This window comes from Candoia aspera, chromosome 2, assembly GCF_035149785.1.
Source record: "Candoia aspera isolate rCanAsp1 chromosome 2, rCanAsp1.hap2, whole genome shotgun sequence".
NCBI classification, from domain to species: Eukaryota; Metazoa; Chordata; class Lepidosauria; order Squamata; family Boidae; genus Candoia; species Candoia aspera.
Window position 1 is genome coordinate 17,088,167 of NC_086154.1, and position 21,325 is coordinate 17,109,491.

The 21,325-nt window shown below is 40.9% G+C and overlaps 2 protein-coding genes and 1 pseudogene across 2 annotated transcripts; 2 read left to right on the top strand and 1 right to left on the bottom strand.

The window, feature by feature from the left end:
- Positions 1-1,418: 1,418 nt before the first annotated feature.
- On the bottom strand, positions 1,419-2,345 carry LOC134492210 (olfactory receptor 2G3-like; annotated as a pseudogene).
- A 1,499-nt stretch (positions 2,346-3,844) lies between these two features.
- Positions 3,845-4,771, top strand: LOC134492212 (olfactory receptor 2C1-like). The gene is given in 1 exon segment (XM_063296398.1): positions 3,845-4,771. A coding segment is annotated over 1 exon segment (927 nt).
- Positions 4,772-12,834: 8,063 nt separating this feature from the next.
- Positions 12,835-13,797, top strand: LOC134489927 (olfactory receptor 2G3-like). The gene is given in 1 exon segment (XM_063292804.1): positions 12,835-13,797. A coding segment is annotated over 1 exon segment (963 nt).
- Positions 13,798-21,325: the final 7,528 nt, after the last annotated feature.

Sequence of the window (21,325 nt, forward strand, 5' to 3'; positions counted from 1 at the left end):
CTCCTTCTTACTTTTCTTTTATCTTTTAGTTTAGTTTGTATTTGTTTTTACTTTGTCTATTAAAAACTTTAATAAAAAGTATTATATAAAAAAAATAAGTAATTTTAGGCCTACAGGGTGTCTGTTTCTTGGTCTGGTCTACCTTGTAGGGCTGACGCTGCTTGATATAAATTATTGAAACTTATTTTGGATGTTTGAATTTTCTCTCTGCAGATCTTCAGAAGTTAGTTCACTCTGAGGAAACACCTCTGAAATAAACAGGTTCAAAATGCAGGTAGTCCTCGCTTAATGTCCACTCATTCAGCAACTGTTTGAAGTTACAACAGCGCTGAACCGGTGGAACTTACAATGGGTCCTCATACTCGTGACTGTCACAGAGTCCCTGTGATCATGTGATTGCGATTCAGGCACTTGGCAACCAGCTCACACTTACAACATTGCAGCGTCCATTAGTCATATGATCACCATTTGCAATCTTCACTGCCAGCTTCTGACAAGCAAAGTCAGTGGGAAGCTGGCAGGAGGTCACAAATGGTGATCACGTGACCACAGGATGCTGTGATTGTGTGGGATTTGCCTAACAACAGCAACTGGGATTACTGGAACAGCCGCCATAAGTTCCAAACACTAGTGTCTTCCAAAACACTTCTTCCAAACTGAATCTGAAGTATTGCACAATCTTATTTTATTTATTTGTTTTCATGCACAAATACATATGTATTTACTTACTTATACCTCATCTTTCTACCAATCAACATTGTTGAAGGCAGAGTTTATTAAACTAAGTGCCTTTCCAGCAGTCATCTGTCTATTCCATTCTTTTACAGAATTCAGTTTAAAGCACTACCAGCAGCAAGACCATGAATGAATTCATTATTTTGGGGAGGATATGCCATATTTTGTTTGCCACGATCAAACAAGTCCTGTCTTCAGTACTCACCGACCATATATTTAATGCAAAGGGTCAAGAAAACAGCTAGGTAGATGAATGGAACTGTGCAGGAATGTGGTTCCTGATATATTCTGGTCCAGCTCCCAGACCGTTTAGAGCTTTAAAGCAGCTTCTAAAGGTCAAAAGTAGCAAATTGGTTAAAATGGAAGATAAATAATCCCTTATGTACACAGGCTGTAGTCCATTAGAATGCCTGTTTGTGGAAATCCAGATTAACTAAGGTCTAGGGATGACTAAATTATCTATTTTTAAACTCTTGAAATACTTCTAAAAACCCTTTTTTCCAACACTGTTTTTCCAATTTGTTGGATTATTCCAAGGGTGATATACATGAGCAATAAAAATAAAGCACATTGTATACTGAAAAATGCCTCTGCAATCATCATCATCATCATCATCACCACCACCATCATTGTAATATCATGAATAATGTTGCTTTTCTGAAAGAAGCTGGGAGCTACTGGGTTTAGTTCTTCATTACTGTTTGAAGAGCTGTGGGTACCTCTTTATTCCTCAGAGTACAGTATAGATCAGTGGATTCAGCATGGTGGTGACAAACGTATAGAAGACGGAAATCATCTTGCCTCAATCGCGGGAGAAGTTGGACAGAGGTTGGAGATAACTGGAGATGGCTGTGCCATAGAAGAGTGACACCACCATCAGGTGGGAGGCACAGGTGCTGAAGACCTTTCGCCTGCCTTCACCTGAGTGGATCCTCAGCACAGCAGGCACAATGTAGCCATAAGAGGTGGTGATGAGACACAGAGGTAGTGGAAGGAACACCATACTTACAGCCTCATTAACAGAGGTGTCCATGCAGGCCAATTTGATTAAGGCTGGCACCTCACAGAAAAATTGGTCTATCTGGTTCTGCCCACACTGTGGAAGACTCATCACAGTTTGTACTATCGAGTTGCTGAAGCCACTCACCCATGAGATAGCAGCCAACATTAAACACAGAGAGTGGCTCATAATGATAGTATAATGCAGTGGATGACAGACAGCAGCATAGCAGTCATAGGCCATGACAGCCAACACAGTACACTCTGTGGAGCCCAGAGCAAGGGATGTATAACTCACCCACACAGGCACCATAAGCGATGGTCTTGCTTTTTCTCCAGAGGTTCACCACCATCTGGGGCCCAAGACTGGTGGTATAACAAAGGTCAAGGAAGGAAAGGTTGCTGAGGAAGAAATACATGGGGGTATGGAGATGGGGATTTAATCTTGACACCACAATGATGGTTATGTTGCCTAGGAGTGTCATCAAGTAGCAGGTTAGGATAAGGACAAAGAGCAGCATCTCCAAGCGTGGCCAGTCAACCACTCCCAGTAAGATGAATTCTCCTTGGTAGCTTTGGTTGCCATCTTCCCATGATGAGTCTCTGGACATCCTCTAAAAAAATCAGGGAAATAATGAATAGCAGAAGAAGACTTGGAAAGAGATTTTGAAAGCCAACTTGAGTCAAAGTAATTTAAGTGAAATATTAACGTTTGTTGAGGATCCAATGACTCCCACATGGTTTGAGTCCAGACTTTGGCTCTAATTAATTCATTTTGCCTTCTTTCAAAAACATCCCTGCACCTGCAGTAGTTCTCAGCAAAAAAAAATCTCTTTTTTTTACTAGTTCTCATTCAGAGCTGATCAGCATTTCTTGCTTACTGCATCATTACTCCAGGGCCCCTATGGTTTCAGGAGGGCAGAAATACAAATCCTCATTCACCCTAAGGCGGTTAAGAAGATGAATTTCACCAGATTTTTTTTTGCTCCACATTAATTTAATGTGTTTAATCCATTTGCTGTGCTCATTGTCTTACACAAATATCTCTGTTACAATTGGACAGGGATGTAAATGCTGACCTTTTTTTTTTTTAACTGAATGAAATTGGGAAGAGTTCTGTCAAGCTTCCCCTTCTAGCTCAAGTGACAAGAAGATCAGAGTCCTCAAAAGACATGCCCTCCGTAGAGAAAGCAGTTGACCCTGGCTTCCCTGGCACAGGTGGGAGACAGAAAGAAGCAGGAGAAACCAGCAATTGAAGGCTATGCATCCCTGTGGCCAAACCAGAGGAAGAGCTGAAATTCAGAAAAGAGTTTCTTAAGATGGTTCAATCTCCAGCTTGTTTACTCACAAGGGACAAGGAGCTGAAGGCTGCCATGGAGAAAAGCCCTCAGTCTGAGGGCTGGGAATTTACTTTCAGAATTTCTCACAATGAGAAGAGAATGTTGTTCTTGCACTTCCTTAATGGAGGTAGCCAAAGAGCATAGATGGATAAATTGCCCTTTATTGTACAATTATCTCCCCAGTCCTCCCCAAACATCAGTTCAATTCCTTGGGAAGATACCAGGCTCAAATTCCTTCCCCTGCACCTTTATCAGATTGGGAATGGTCAGCAGCCAGGGATGCTTCAGAAAGATGGAAAGACGTGCAACGCAAATCAACAATCCCAAAGCTAGCCCTGTTCATTGCTACCACCAGTAAAGGAAGCTCAACATTAGCAAGAGAAATTTGAGAGAAATTCTCAACCACCCTAAAATTAATGTAGAGAGGCGTCTGGGGGCAGAGTCTGAGATATTGCAAATCAGATTTTGACATCATAATCCATACAGTCTTAAAAATGCTCTTAAGAATATAATAGATTTGGATTTTCCAACAGAAAAGTAACAAGTAAGTTTCATTCTTTATTTTCAATTTAAGAACACTGTTCTTAAGGCCTACCCATGAAACAAATATAATACATTTGTAACTTCTGGCCTATATTTGAGCCTGAATGTGCAGGGGTTCCTGCACAAAATTCAAGCCATGCTCTAAATATGGGAATCATTTGATTCCTGTCAGTTTTTTGTACCAGCTTCTTTTTGTATGTCATTACTTGTTCTACTGCGTGCAGACAATGAACAGGGAAACCTTGTGGGAAGAAAGTAACCAAAGCTACCATGGAGAATTCATTTTGCTGGGAGTGGCTGACCATCCACGCTTGGAGATGTCACTCTTTGCCCTTGTCCTGGCCTGCTACTTGATGAACCTCCTGGGCAACACAACCATCATTGTGGTGTCGAGGTACTAGATCCATACCCCCATGTATTTTTTCCTCAGAAACCTCTCCTTCCTTGACCTCTGCATCACCACCAGCCTTGGGCCCCAGATGCTGGCGAACTTCTGGAGAAAAAGCAAGACCATCAGTTACGGCGCCTGTGTGGCTGAGTTGTACATCTCTCTTAGCATGGGCACCACCGAGTGCATTTTGTTGGCTGTCATGGCTTACGGCTGCTATGCTGCCATCTGTCATCCACTGCGCCACACTACCATTATGAGCCACTCTGTGTGTTTCAAGATGGCTGCTGTCTCCTGGGTGAGCGGTTTCAGCAACTCTCTCATACAGACAGTGATGACTCTTAGGCTTCCATTGTGTGGACGGAATCGAATAGATACTTTCTTTTCTGAGATCCCTGCCTTTCTAAAATTGGCTTGTGCTAACACCTCCCTTAATGAGGCTGTTCTCTTTTCAGCTGGTGTGATGTTCCTTCTAGCACCAATGGGTCTCATCACCATCTCTTATGGCTACATTGCAGCTTCAGTGCTGAGGATCCACTCAGCTGAAGGCAGGCAAAAGGCCTTCAACACTTGTGCCTCCCACTTGATGGTGGTGTGGCTCTTCTATGGCACCATCATCTTCAGTTATCTCCTGCCTCAGTCCACCTCCTCCCGCGATCGAGACAAGATGATTTCCCTTTTCTATACCTCTGTCACCCCCATGCTTAATCCACTGAGGAACAAAGAGGTACACAAAGCTGTCTGGAGAGTAATGAAGAAGAACTAACATTCTTGGTTCACAGCTGTATTGTGTTTTTTTAATATAACGTTTTAATACAGTTTTGCACTATGTGTTTTAGTTCTGTTTTTATTCTTACCTACTTTGAGATGCTTTGATGTAGAATGCAATATATAAGTATTATTACATATTTTAAAAGACTAAAGAAAAAAATACAAATACAAATCTCAAAGAATATAAGCAGAGATTATACAGATTAAAAACAAACCAATATAACACTAAAATACAGGGAGATAACCAAATGTTTTAAAATACCATACCACTAATATATTCTAGTACACCATTAAAACCTTATAACACTATAATATATTTATATCCATTTTCTAATCCAAATATGTCTCTATTAAACTTTAAAGGTACTTGGGTAACAATTAAACTCATATGATTGAGAGAGAGAGAGAGAGAGAGATCGACCAACCAACCAACCATTGGTGGTAAATAATACATTAAGACAATACTGTACTGGAAATTGTATGTAGATTATATGTCAAGTTAAAATACACACTCTAAAACCTGAATTTTGGATGTTGCAAAGAGGTAATCAAAGATATTTTCCAATAAAAAGGATTTATTAATATATACAATGCCAATTCAGTATATTTTGAAGGAATGTATGGTTTAGTGAAGTTTAAAAAAAAATCTCTCAGGATGAAATGGGCTTACGAGTTTAAGAATTTGTTCCATTAAAGTCTGGTTGAAGACCGTAATAAAGATATTTTATTTGATTTGTTCCATTGTACACTGGACTATTTTCCAGTATTGTTGAGCTTTAGAACACTGCCACCACCTAGGGAGAAAGGATCCCACCTGTTCATTGCATTTCGAGCATTTTTTAGAAAAGGAATTACTCATTTTAGCAATCAAGACTGGAGTGATATGCCAGCGATAAAACATCTTGTACCAATATCTGAAGTAAATCTAATGTGCTTTTTCTATTGAAATTCCTATTGTTCGATCTCTATAACTATATTCAAATTCTGCATCCATTTAATCATACAGCTTGTTGGGGTTCTGAGTCATATTTCCCTAACAAATTATAAATTTAAATCAAGAACTTTTTTACTAGCCATCTTTTTGGAATTCATTATTTATTAAGAAGACTGTTTTTACTGTACATTTTTTACCATTTTACCGTTTTATTGTATTTTAATTAATGTTTTATTTCTGTTTTATGTAACCTGCCCAGAGTCGCTCTCTGAGTGAGATGGGCAGAGAATAAATTTGATAGACAGACAGACAGACAGACAGACAGATAATTGTGCTTAGAAAATGTTTGGTATTACAGTATGTGTATAAGACTTTTGAATTCAGTCAAGTTTCTCAATATTCCCCCCTTGTTTCTTTAATTCTTTTGTTGCTGTGCTGCTTATCTGAAAATATCAAAACCAATCAAGTATAGAAAAACACTCTGTAGTAAGAGACTTGAAGGATCTTAACTTTGTCCTGTTTAATACTAAAATCTTGCATTCTGAACAGGTTGTTTTCTCTCCACAAAATATCTTAGTGCTTTCATTTTAATAAAAATAGGCATTCAGTAATGAAGCAAGAGGGAAGAAATCTGGATTTTTCTTTTCCTGTATTTATCCCAAACATTTGATGTTACTTAATATTGCATAGTTTCTTAAGAAAGGTTTATTTCTGTGTGTAATCAACCCAAATATACTCATGCAGCCCCGCCAAAGACCTGCACCTTCAGTGGAATTGATGGAACCATAAGAAAATATCCATTCTGAAATCCTTGTTAGACATCTGTTAATGATAATACAATCTGAAGTTCAGAGCCATTAGATCACTGCATTCTTTGGAATCTGGCAAATTCTTGAATGTAATCCTTGGCCTTTTATTAGACCATATATAATTTACAGCCTCCCTGGCTGCCCCTACTTCCTGAACTGAATTGAAAAAACCCAGTAGGAGGAGTTTGCTCATGATTGTTGACCCTGGCTTATATGATGGTCTTCAAAAACTTGTGATGATATTATTGCATAAAGAAAACAGTTGAGTACTGCTGTTATAAGGGAAGAATCACGAGTGAATTGTGGACAGATTACTCCTTGTTACAGTTCCCCAAGCATAAGTCTGAAGGGACTGGCAATATGATCTCATTTGGGGGGATATCAACATCTGCCTTGATATGATCAGATCACTGTCTGATTACTGTGAAGTTTTGTTGTCCTGCTCCCCACTACAGGGAGACTGTATCTGTTAGTTTGTTAGGTACCTAATGGACCTCACTGGGTTTCAGAGGCAGCTCAGGGAAATTCCTGAGTTCTGATGTGCAGTTGACTGAAGCCTTAGTCACCTTTTGGGATGAGACAATGACAGTGGCTTTAGATCAGATTGCAACTATACAGCTTCTCCCTCTTCATGGAACCTGGGGTGCTCTCTATTTTTCAGAGATGCTCTTAGAGATGAAATAACAGAAGAGATGGAAGTAAACAGGGTCCTCAAAACTCTGGGTGCAGCCACCTGTGTATTAAATCCATGCCACTCCTGCTTGATCAAGACCTCCTGGGAGATAGTGTGTGGTTGGGACCATGTACTGGTGAATTCATCCTTGAGTAAGGAGGTAGTTTCACTTGCCTTGAAGGAGGAGGTAGTCTGCCTCCTCCTGGAAAATCCATAGGTAGTCACAACAGTTCTGAACAATTTTCATCTGGTCTTCAACCTCCCCTTGTTGGGAAGGTTATAGAGAAGTCAATGTGCAGCTTTGGAAGGCCCTGGAGGAAACAGATTATATGGATCCCCTCCAGTCATGTTTTAGGCCTGGGTATAGTGCTGAGAGGGCATTGATCACACTTGATGATGATCTGTAGTGGGCTCAGGATAGCTGCATCCATCTTCTTGACCTCTTGATACCTTTTGACCTCTTCTTGACCTCTTGATACCTTTTGACCTCTTCTTGACCTCTTGATACCTTTTGACCTCTTCTTGACCTCTTGATACCTTTTGACCTCTTCTTGACCTCTTGATACCTTTTGACCTCTTCTTGACCTCTTGATACCTTTCAGTTCAACAATCATGGTATCCTTCTTGACCCACACAGAAGGTGGGAGAGGGATTATAGTCTTGTGATGGTTTTTTTCCTTCCTTTTCGGCCAGTTCCAGTTAATGTTGAATATCTAGCCTAAGCCTTTACTTTGTGGAGTGCTGTGGAGTTCTATATTTCCATCTTCCTCAAACAGCATTTTGGACTACATGGAGAATTAACAAATGATAAAACTGTCAACATTGCCTTATTATTTCAGTTGAAGATGGAGCTGCTGTCTTCCATTCTGTCTTTCTTCAAGGATTAATTGGCCCTTCTCTGTCTATCCCTTCCTTGATGTAAATCACCCCTCTGGAGGATGCTGCTCAAGGGTGAAGGGCCTTTTGGGTGGATTACACATGGCCACAGTGATTAATCTCTCTCCTAATTATTATTCAGCCTGAGTTTAGTATTCTGGTCCTTGATGGCATTTCTTCAGAATGCAGCTGAAGATGAGAAAATAACAGTTTCCTTCTCCATCTCTTCCCCTTCCTCTTACTTCTCCAGGTTGACACCCACAAAAACAATTTGTTCTTCCTTTCTGCAGCACAAGATCCTTTTGAAGTAGAGAGATGTCCTCTGGATCTCTGCGTGGCCAGATCTGATACCCTGGGACACAGTTGAGCCAGAACAACCAAGGTGCTGGGCTGAATTAAAGAGGCTGATCAGAAAAGGAACTGGAAGAGTGGGGTAGTAGAGGACAATGCCATCTTCTCCCTCTTGCGTTCAAGATTAAGTCTAGAAGGTCTAGACTTTTAGAACTTCTCTGTCTTTGCCTACATCTGTCCCCTGCTTTCCATTTTCTTCAATTTTTTTTCTCTCTTGCTGTCTTTCACTTAGTCTAACACTGTGCTTCATTTTCATTCTATCTCCTTTTCATTTCCTTTATATGTTTTGTTTTTTGTTTTGGTGAAACTCAAATGTTTAATTCAGGCACAATGAAAAAAACAAAGAAACTTTTTTGGTAGCTTTGGTTACTTTCTTCCCTTGAAGTTTCCCTGTTCATTGTCTAAACACATTATAATAAGTAATGAAATAGAAGAAGAAGCTACTGTAAACAACAGATAGGAATCTAGCATGATCAGATCATTCCCATGTTTGGAGTCTAGATTCAAGCTTAATTAGTGAGCTTTATTCTATGAAACTATTGGAGGTCCAGATCCAATGGCATTGCCCTCTCAGCCCCTCATGACTTACACACCACAACACTCACAAATACTTACACCTCCATCCCCAGCAACAACACAACATGCCTCCCTCACCCAACTGCAGTTGCCTGCATCCTACTACAGCCATTGATCTTTCTTTGCTTGCTTCTCTCCCTGTCTTTCACATTTCAGGGATACCCCAGGAGTCCCTTCCTCCACTCACACTTCCACCTCAGATAGTCATTACAGTCCACAGGGTTGAAGACTTCCATCCATCCAGAGCTGAACCAACGATAATTAAGCCATGAGGTCAGTCCTTTGCTTCTACAACAAAGCTACTTTCAAGCAGCAGGACAACAATACAGCTATAGATCCCCACTTCCTAAGATCGGTGGGCTCATCAAAGATATTCCTAGCTGCAGTGCAAACCTGACATGGAGGCAAGGAAGACACTCTCCTCCCAGACAGAGGTAATGTTGAGAATGCAGCATCTTAGGATGGGAGGGGACTATAAGTTGCAGAAGTAATTTAAGCAAAAGGAGTAAAAGGACAGAGATTAAATATATAATCTCTGTACACCTATACATTTTTTTCAATTGAATTCTTATCTCTTTCTCTCATTACTTGGAGACATGCATTTGGAAATGAAGGAGGGAAAAATGGCATAAATGGAGAGGTGTCTGGGCTTAGGTGAGAAACCTTTAGATCTTGCAACTCCAAATTAGTCCTTCTCTGCAGCTTCTCTTCCTTTTTTGAAAAAAAATCCCACAGAGCTATTGCTTCTTTTTATGAATTTGTGGCTAATTTGCAGTGTCTAATCTGAGCCCCAGGATGTCCAGTTCCAAAGCCTGGACATGAAGCAAGGGAAGAACAAAGGTAACAACCATGAAGAGTTAACACAGTACTGTATGGTATTAGGTTGTCTGTCCACCTCAGGATGATTCTGAATCAAAGCAGATTTTTTCAGAAGAACAAATCAGGACTTATTTGAAGCACAGTAGACTGAGAGCAAAGCTTTCCAAAGCTTTAGACCTGCTTTAAAAACTTGGAAACATTTGTTTTTCTTCTGAGCTCTCCCTAAAAGGCAGATGCTGTAAGTATACAATCCAACATGGTAGCTGGCCAACAATTACAAAATAGCAGCCACTGAAAAGATGCTCCTATGTTATTGTTAGAAGCCTCCAAGCCAAGGCTGAAGAGAGAGTTCCCTTCTGCAGCCTTCAGGGTCTCTCTACTATCTGCTACCAACATCCAAATATATGGTCTTCCTCCAAATATTGGTGGACAGTGGTTGCTCCTTAAGAGCGTAAACCTTTATTTTAATCTTATAATCATGTATATACTTTTGGAAGGGTTTTTGTTTGTTGTTACTTTTTAAAGGAATTTCAGAACGTTTCCTGGTCCTGCCTGCCCTCTGTCTACGGAAGGTTGATCACTTTTGTTGCAGACCACGATATGCTGGTCTAACAAGGAGTAACTTCAAGCCATGTGTAACTCTAGGCAAGTGTTCCTTTCTCTAGGAAAGATTGCAGTTGGTTCACCAGCTGGAATTGTGAACATCCTCCTAAACAAGAGATGTTTTTGTAATCAATATACATTGTTAATTTGTCCACAGGTTTATCTCAGCCACTAGTATACTGCAGATGATGTGCAGAAATCCTTTGTATGCCTACAGTTTTACTGTTCTGAAAAACTCAGTTGCCCCGTCCAGCTGGACACCTCCCTGTCCAGGCCAGCCTTTTAAAGAAACAGCACTAGCTACAATGCAGACCCACCAGGAATTGTTCCTTCTGGGCCATTAGAAGGGCTGGCCTTTTCACCTTCTCTTATGAATGTCCTTAATTTTATTAAGAATCCATGTCACTTTTTTTTCCAAAATTGAAAATATACTGTCATATTGTCTAGAAGTTCAAAAGAGTGGTGAAATACAATTAACCTAAGCAAGACACTCGTTGGCAAAGATTATTGAAAATACCATGTACTGCCAGAAGAACAAACAAATCAGTTTTGGAAGGAATACAGCCAGAATGTTCCCTAGAGGTGAAGATAACTAGGCTTAGACTCTCATACTTTGGGCACATCGTCAGGAAAGACTGATCGCTTGAAAAGGACATCACGTTTGGTAAGGTTGAGGGCCAGCGGAAAAAAGAAAGACCTTCAATGCGATGGATTGATACAATCACAGCAACAATGGATGCAAAAATTGGGACAGTCAGGCATATGGCGCAGGAGCGAACAGCATTTCGTTCTGTTATACATAGGTTTGCCATGAGTCATAAATGACTCAACGGCAACTAACAACAACAAGAAGCAAGACACTTCTAGGAGAATTCTTTATTGTAGTCTATTAATCTTTAGCAATTACTCCTCCACTCCTTGGGGTAAACTTTTAACTTGTTTTACTAGGTTTATGTCCGTCCTGCCCCCCATCAGATTTTGTAGTTTCTTTCATCCTGATGACAACTTTTAAGAGTTCTTCATGCAGAGATGGGCTTGTAATGAGTCAATCAGTGGACTTAACCCACAATGAGGGGCAATGGTATTGCCATGAAGTAGTTGTAGTAGTAGTAATGCTTATTCAGTCAAGGACCAGCAAAATTTAAAAATATTCAACACAAAAGTCAAAATCAAATGGGTGAGATAAAATACCAACATAACAAGGACTCTGTATAATAAAAGTACTGTATAACATAAGCCACTATAATGGTATGTTAATTACCTGTGCAAATTTTCCCCTCATTGGTTTCATGACCTATCCTGAAGTCACTCTCAGATATTTTGGCTGGGTAGAGGAGGAGCATGGTAGAATGCCATTGAGCCAAAAGCAGCTGTACATGTAGGAGTCTTCATAATTTAATTAATGAATTAATTATTTTTTTTACCTGGTTAGCTTGGTTTTTCAGTCTTGAGGCCAAATAAGGAAGTTTATTGAGTCCCGGAATCAGCAGCAAAGAAAGCTACTGAGCCAGCTGTGGTTCAACTTTCACAATTGCGTGTGTTCGTTTTTCACTGGGTCACAAGTTGCATGGTTCTATCCTTACATATATAATATTTCATCATAGTTGTCTGAATATCTTTTGTTTTTCAATTTGGAATCTGTACTTTCAGTGTGCAGTGTGACATGTACTGTCATAGATGGTTTGTCGTGGATATTCTGTGCCTAAATAATTTTTCTGAGATAAGGCTCACTGTAATACTGTTCTCCTACAATCATTTGTTTGAGGAATTTTATGTTTAAGGTGGAGGAAATTATCCTAAAAGATGAAAAAGATGAAAATAGTAATGAAAGAGAGAAGAAAGAGGGGGAGACAGAATTTGTGAGAGGAAGCAAGATGATCTTCAAAGAATAGAAAGCTGGAAACATACAAAGAAAGAAGTGATAAAAGGACAGATGGAGAAGAAGCTATGGGGAAATTCACATGAATGGTGGCTTTTCAATGAGAAGATTGAAATAAGGTGGGAGGACATATTTCCTCATGTCCTAAAAGAAATAATGCCATAAAGAAATCAGCAAACGGTTGACTTAATGAAAAGCTTACTCATTTCTTTATGACATTATTAATGGCACTCTAGATCAGTGTTTCTCAACCTTGGCCACTTTAAGATGTGTGGACATCAACTCCCAATTCCACAGCCAGCATTTTACTGTATTCTCCTCTCCCACAGCCCTGCTCTGAGGATCCAAGAGCTAAAAGGCATAGTTCATTAGCTAGAGCAAGATTATATTTCTCGGTCCTAGATTCAGGTCACAAGCTGAATCTGATGCTTGGCCAAGCCACAATTCTTTCTATGTCGTTTCTTAATATAGCCTTCCATTTTGTGTTGGTGATCTATATATATGCATGTGTATTGTTTTGCTTTGGTTTCTTAAACAGATGTTCTACAAAAATGCATCATGGAAAGAAAATAGTCAAAGCTACCAAGGGGAATTCATCTTATTGGGAGTGGCTAGTCACCCACACTTGGAGATGTTGCTCTTTGGTCTTGTTCTGACCTGCTACTTGATGACGCTGTTGGGCAACACGACCATTATTACAGTGTCATGGTTAGATCCCCATCTCCATACCCCCATGTATTTTTTCCTTAGCAACCTCTCCTTCCTTGACCTCTGCATCACCACTAGCCTTGGACCCCAAATGCTGGTGAACTTCTGGAGAAAAGGCAAGACCATCACTTAGAGTTCCTGTGTGACCCAGCTGTACATCTCTTTTGCTTTGGGCTCTACAGAGTGCATTTTGTTGGCTGCCATGGCTTATGACCGCTATGCTGCTGTCTGTCATCCACTGCACTATACTGTCTTGATGAACCAATCTCTTTGCTTCAAACTGGCTGCTGTCTCCTGGGTGAGTGGCTTTAGTACTTCAGTAATGGAGACAGTAATGACTGTAAGAATCCCATGGTGTGGACAGAATCGGGTAGACCATTTTTTCTGTGAAGTGCCAGCCCTGATGAAGTTGGCCTGTGTTGACATCACTCTCAATGAAGCTGTACTCTTTGTCTCGAGTGTCATTTTCCTTGTAATACCACTGGGGCTCATCACAATCCCTTACGGCTACATTGCGGCTGCTGTGCTGAGGATCCATTCATTGGAAGGCAGGCAGAAGTCCTTCAACACTTGTGCCTCCCAGCAGATGGTGGTGTCATTCTTCTATGGCACAGCCACCTTCAGTTATCTCCAGCCTCCGTCCAACTACTCCCGCGATTGAGGCAAGATGATTTCCCTCTTCTATACGTTTGTCACCGCCATGCTTAATCCACTGATCTATACTTTAAGGAACAAAGAGGTACAGAAAGCTCTCCGAAGAATAATCAAGATCAAAAATAATGAAGATCAATAATGAAGGTCAATGACTAATGAAGGTCATAACTTTATTTAGCAGACCAAGACCAATACTTTTAACAAATGCTCATTCTTTGTTGCTAGGATACTTTTTTCTGTACAAAATCTTGTACATTTCCTTTCTTTTTTGTATCATCTTTTGAATAATTCATAAAGTCAGATTATATTAAAACTCTCAGACCTTCACCCAGGGCACAAAAATGCTTCTCCTTAGGAATTCAAACCTGTGCTCAGGAGATAAAACTAAAGATTCCAACAAGACGGACAGAGAAACTTCAATAAAGGAAGCCAGTTTGATTATTTCAGCTAAAATGAAGGCAATCACCTACTGCAGAATTCAGCAATCTGGCAGCAGTCCATATAAGCAGGCTTTAAATCTGAGGTCTGTTTCACCTGCCTTCACATGGCAACAGATTTCTCTTGTTTCTCAGCTTTGAATGTAGAGGGCATCTGCCAGGGCTGCAACTGGGGGGGGGGGGCAAGCGGGGCATGTGCCCTGGGCGCTGCGCTGGGGGGGTGCCAAAATGAGCATGGGGGGCACCAAAATGGGCATGGAATCCCCGGGTGACACAGACCCTAGTTGCGGCCCTGGCATCTGCATCATGTTTTGTTAACTTTCTTCAGCCATTTGTTTCTAATCTTGCCACCTTCAGTCCTCCCTAAAACAGTCATGAATCAGGCACCTCCCAAAGAATGTTATTTCCCCATCGAAGATCTGACACCATAGTTCAACCAAATGGCCAGCTAAAATGCCCACTGCTGGATTCTGTCCCATATGACAGCACTCCATATGACAGATTCTGATAAAGATAGCACTCCACAAAGGTTTATGCCATAATAAGTTAATAAATTATTTATTTCCTATGACTCTTTGTTGCTTTTCCAAGTACTGATTTTAATTTGGTTTTAACCACTTTTTTTTTTCTCCTTCTCAACTTGCCATGTCTTCTTGCACCCTCTAAAATAGTCTTGTAGGAGGAATCGGAATGGTTCAATTTAGAGCCTACCCCATATGTATTTGTAAATTCACCTAAAAGCAATTAGGTGCCTGGAATTCTCAGATGAGGTTAAAGGACAAGGCACAAACCAGATAAGTGAAAGTGTTAACCCCAAGAATGTAAGTTACAATAAATGCCTGACAACCATTAGTATTAGGTGCTGGGAATCAAGGTTGTTCCTGATAGCAGTTAAGTTTGAAATAACAATTTAGCTATACTTCTCAAGCCCTTTGTTTAGATTAAAGGCTATATTGTGTAGGGGAAGTGTGAGCTCATGTTTCTACCTCTTTTCCACATATTTAATAAGTATATGGATTTATCCAATTTACTAATCGGATGGATTATAATGACAAATCATACTATTTTAATTAATTTTATTGAAACTTATCAAATGACAGTGATGACTTACATAAATCTATAAAGAGGACTTGTAACTCTACTTTTTTGGTATCCTGACTTTTACTGCTGTGCCTGTCAATAAATCAATCTGGGCTTCAATGTAATTGTGTCCTGGTCTCCAGTTTAAGCTTACCCATCAGGGAAAGTATATTCTCCTTCAATCTTTTTCAGTTGCAAGCTTGATTCCTGGTGACTTCATGGACACATCTACCGAAGTGCGGGGGTCTTATGGCACTAAGATGGAAGTGATTTGCCACTGTTTCTTTCAGGATGTCTTCTCAGCTTCCCCATCTAAGCTAAGCCCTGGTATCTCCTGGTAGCCCCCATGGAAGTTCCAGCCAAGGTCTAATGCTGCTCAGCTTTTCAAGGTCAGCAAGGGTCAGCCAGATGCTGCCACAAACCAGTGCCAATAAGTTGTTTCCATGAGTGAAGATTCAAATTGATGCACCTGCATGTAGCCCTGTTGGGTTTGCTGTGATGCTGCATGGAAGGACATGCAATTTGGGTCTCCGTGTGACGCAGCACTTAAGAAGCAATTAAAACAGAATAGGATCATTACTAAACTAACGCAGCCCTTCCACCTCCATTACCCCAAGTCCCCTGTCAAAAAATAAGGGAGTTGAAGTCCACATATCTTAAAGTGGCCAAGGTTAAGAAACGCTGCTGTAAATCAAACAATATCTTCACAGAAGCAGTGGTGATTGTGATGGGTCTTAATGGCCAAACAGATGTGAAGTTTTTATTGGCGTTTCAACTTTGTTCTATGACTATACTGTGGATTTGACTGACTGCAGTCCCATGATACTCCTTGGACCTTTAATCAAGGTAGAAAGACCTGTAAGAAGAAAACAATGGTAGTCAACAACCATTGTTCAAACCTGCTTCCCTATTGCCAGGAGGAGTCCATTAACCAAGGTACTGTTGACTGCCACGGGCATAGCACTAATAAGATCTGGGGTGCCCAAATATTTTGTGAAGATATCAACTAGACACGCATAAAAATCTCTTCGGTTCTCATTTTCTCTTTGCTTGCAAGGAGTTTCTTGCAAGGTTACTTGTGGAGAAAAATAGGGAGGAGCATTTCTTTCTGACTTTTATTTAAATTTGCTAAGTTTTCCAAGAAAAGTAGCCAAATGGCCCCTAACTACCCAGTGTTTCAGAATGGAAAAGAATATTTCCTGCTCAACACAGCAAATCCTCTTCTTCCTATTTCTCTTTTCTTTTCTACTCTTCTCTATCCAAATGAAGGTAAGCCATATTCCATTACATACAACCTACCAGATGAAGGCAGATAACTTATTTCCTTTTTCCTTTTCTAATTAATCCAGACCTAAGGAAATTATCTGTGTATCCTTTTCTTAGGTTTTCCCCACAAGCTCAACTCCAACAGCCACTCCTCCCTACTTTCTCTTAAATTTGCCTTATCAACATATTGTCCTATTTGTCCTACAATCAGTCTAGAAAATTGACCTTTGTAGCCTGAGATTTTTAATTAAATTGTAGACCATTTCCCTCTTTAGCTATATTTGCTTTACACAACAATGTGCTCTTCATCTTTGAACCAAACATACTAAATTTTCCATAAACTGTTAATTGCTTTATTATTTTTTGTATTAAACTGTAAACTGCTAATTGTAATTTTTGAACTCCAAGTAATTAGTTGATTCTGTCAAATGCCATTAGCCTCAAATGTTATTTAATAAATGGTATTGATTGATTATTAATGATAGTTTCATTTCTGGGCTTCCAGAACACATGCACCTGCTTAATAATTCATAGGAGTTCAAGATCCAGAGAGAATTGGTTTTGTAGGAAGTCCCAGGTCGTAACCCAGAAAAGATGCAAGTGGTTCACTAGCTGAAGCCCTGGGAAAGCTCTTCTGGCAGCAGCTGCCAGCAATTCAGAAGCAACGCCAGGTCCAGGCACGGAAGAACGAAGTGAACCTGTTCAGAACAGAGAGTGCTTCAAATCTGACATTGATTTTCCTACTGAGCACCATAATTTCTTTCTTGCCTGGAAGAAGTTGTTGGCTGGTAACCCCCATCCACTCTGTCATTCCATTTTGGATTGGTTCAAGACTGCCATGATCTTCCCAGATGAAGATTCACATGAAAAGGAAAATCTGAGCTGGGAGATAAGCTTATTGAAGGCATACATCCTTCCCCCAGAAGTGAGATTGGCTCCCTCCCTCCTGGACTTTAGGAAACAGCTAAAGACCTGGTTCTGTAATTATGCCTGGGGCGGGAGGGACAGTAGCCATTCTTGGGGATGGTTAGTTTCTTAGCAGGACCCAGCTTTGCCTGCAAACCATAAAGAACTTCCAGCCATCGAGGTTTTTATTATATTTATTGTATTATGTATTATAGTGCTTTACAGTTTTATATTTTTATTTATGTTTTATTGTAAACCGCCCAGAGTCCCTTGTGGGAGATGGGCGGTGATAAATTTGATTAATAAATAAATAAATAAATACAGTTCAAAATCCATTGTCTTACTTAACCTAAAGGATAAGACGAAACATGCAGGAACTCCAAAGACCAGAAACCAAGGAACTGAACAGATGTCCCATAGCACCATCTTCTTGGACTTACTTCACCGTTGGATCAAAGCTACCACAAAATAATAATATCCACTATCCTCTAACTAATGGATAACCTCATGTTTGGTAGAAACCCTGAAATTACCACTGATGTTGGTATGAAAACTTCTTGTGAAGACCAACAAAACCAACATGTGTAAATACTGTACCTCCTCTCCAGCTCTTGGAATAATTTATCCACTAGATGAGCCCCAGTTGCCTCAGTTCCAAACCTACAGTAGAAACCCAATTGAAAAAAGGTTCAAAGTAATTTAGATTGTGATTTCTACTAACTTCTTTAGTGTTGGACAGAGAATTCCACTAAGCGTCGTGTCCCTGGGGTTAAAAAATATCAGTCCTTGTGGTGCACTATTTACCCGTTTATTTACAGAAAAATGTGCAAAGAACAATAACACTTATGCATAGCACTCTAGGAGTTGTCGGTATATAAAGGATACAAATTCCATAGAGAAACCAATGTCCATAATCCCATAGACGTAGTCCAGTTTACAGTAAATCCAATATCCAAATACAGCAGTCAAATTGTCAAACAAACCGGCAGAGTAACAGGAAGACTTTTCACAAATGAGAGAGAGAATGCCCATGCTTTGCTTCCATATTTATGTGGCTGCTAGCCAATCAAATGTCACCTTGCATCAGCCTGCTCTGTCATTGTCTTGTGACTGTCTTGTGCTGGACATTGCATCAGACATTGCTGGACATTGCATCAGACCATTAGACAGCACTTTTTCTCTGCCTCGCATTCTCACATTTCCCAGACTGCTTTGCCGTGGAAATAACATCCCTGACATTTAGATCTCTTCCATTTGCTTGAGACAGACTGGTGATCATCTTGTGTGGCTATAGTCCAGAAAAGTTTATTTAACACTGGTCTTAAAAATGTTTGTTTTCAAAGTGGCCATGGGGACTCTTAATGTGATTAGGGAAATGAGGTGGATGATGCCACTTCTTTGATCTCAGTCGGCCAGCTCTTGAAGCTGCCGCTAATCCTTCTGAGAGGTGGGGAAACTCTCTGCAACGTCAAGGAAGACCTCCAAGAAACAGCACAGTGAGAAAGGACTAACTTTACCCCACCTCAAATAAAGTTTCTTCTATCAAACAGGCAGCCATTTGTGTTGATCTGATTTGAAATTCAGAAATACGCTATGTTGAATCTCCTGAGCCTTTTCTGTTTTTTGGCAATTTCTGTTCATATCAGAGGAATGAGCAAGGAGAGTTGTCATCTAAGGAGGCGAGATCCCCAGTTGAGGACATCATTACATATCCTGGCACAATGGGCCTTGTTAACTTTTCTCTGCTGGGAGATAATATGGGAAGAAGGCTGGGTTTTATATTAACATTGATAGTTATTTACAATTATAGAACCACAACAAAATGTTCAGATTTTTGATGACTGAATGTTTCTTGAGGAATCCCAAATGGGTTGCAAACAGTGGCCAAGTAACTGTGTGTTTTGAAAAAGTTTTAATGAGATATAGGAATCCTCAGAGAACCTCTAGAGCAGATTTCTCTAAGCTGGTACTCTCCAGATACATTAGGATCTCAACTCCAGGAATCCTACAAGATAACACTAGCTTGGAATTCTGCAAGCTCCTCACATCTGGAGCACCAAGCATCTGGAGAGCACCAGGTTGGGGAATCCTATTCTGAGAATTGCCAGTCCACCCATTTCCTAATACTATGTCCTATTCAGACCATGCACCAAACCAGTTCTCAATAAAACTCTTTATTAAGAACTAGTTACAATCAACAAGTCCTTGGAATAAGGAGACTGGAGTAATCAAGGCTAGACAATGTAGCAAGGCAGCACTAGGTATTATCTGGGACTGAGACTGGATCCCAATGGAACACAAGGGCTGGAGACAGCAGATCTTGAACTGGAATAAACCTGGAACAACACGACACGGGATGGCTGGCTCAATGGATCTGGATGCAAGGCTACGATCAACAAACAGAAATACACTGAATCTCAGGCACAGGACTCGAACTCAGAGGAAGGCTGGACTCGGCTGGAATCACCAGACTAGACTGGATCTCTAAAGACGACAAGTTGGAACAAGGCTTGGAACTTAGCACTGGGCAGGACTCGGCTGGGAGCCCTGGACTGGGCTGAATTCTCTGGGCAAGAGACTCAGAGCAAGGCTTGGCACTCAGGACTCGACTTGACTCAGCTGGAAACCCCAGACTGGACTGGATTCGCTGGACAGGAGACCTGGAACAAGGCTTGGAACTTGGAATACTGCTTGACTTGGCTGGAATCCCCAGACTGGACTGTATTCGCTGGGCAGGAGGCTTGGAACAGGGCTTGGAACTCGGAACTAGGCTGGATTCATCTGGAAGTACCACGTGTGCCACGAACACAGATCCTGAACAAGTCAAGTAACAACCCCCGAAATTCGCAAGGGTTTGCGAAGAACAGTTGCAGTAAACTGCTGATGGGCAGCCGCCTGGAAAATCCTCAGCTCGATTGCGCTGCTGAGAGCAACATGAAGTCTCGAAGCTGGAGACAAGGTGCTTGCCCGGGCTTGGGCAACACTGGTTCCTCAAATGCAGTAGGCGTGAAAATCCCTTCCTCAGAATTCAAGTCTGGCGCCGCTTCTTCGATCCCAAACGCTGCTTCTGATGTCGGTAGGGAGTCTTCTTCTGAACCTGCAGGTCTAGAGGATCAGTTGTCTCCGGCAGCACGCTGCCTGTGCTGCTGCCTTTTATCCCATTCCCCGGTGCACTTGGAGTCTCCTGCAGCCAATCGGGCTGCCTTCTCCTTCGCGCACTTTTCAGCCCGTCTCTGGCACGTGCTGATTGGCGTATTCAAATCCCCCTCTGGATCTCGCCCAATCAGCGTCGTGGAGTCTTCCCGCTCTGCTGAGTCGTGCTGGAGTTTCGTTTCTCCAAAACCAGCACGGTAAGTTTCTAATTCCTCCTCTGCCTCGGAAAGTGAAACTGAACGCAAGCCAGAGGCAGGCCTGGTCCTGACACGCTACTCCTATGCATTTTATAGCTTCAAGGCGGGCAGAAAATGAACTGGAAGGAGAGACAATGAAGAGAACTCACCTGATAAACTGGTATCAATCATGCTACCCTAAAGGGGACATAATCACATACAAAAAGGGGAAAGTGGTGATAATTCTATCTACCTCACCAATCCTTCAGAAGCTCCAGACTCGTTCTCATAAAGCCCTTGCAAATTTTATCTCAGAATTTTACCTGGATTTATTGTGAAATATCTATTCGAACTGAGTTTGACCAAACTGGGCTCAGGGCAGCATTTATGCTGAGAATGGATTAATCAAACAGAAGTAATTTATGGGCCTGGCAACTCTCCATATATAAAGAGGGATTTACATTCAGCAGCAACTTGGTTTGATTAACGCTATCATCAATCATGGGACTTCACAAAGTACAAGAGGAAAGGCCCATCTACATTCAATGTTGTGAAAAATTAAAATTGTGAAAAAGAGGAACAAAATGGGGAGGGGCAAAAGAAGGGAGAATATCCCAAAGTGCCTTTTGCTAGAATATAAGTAAAGTTA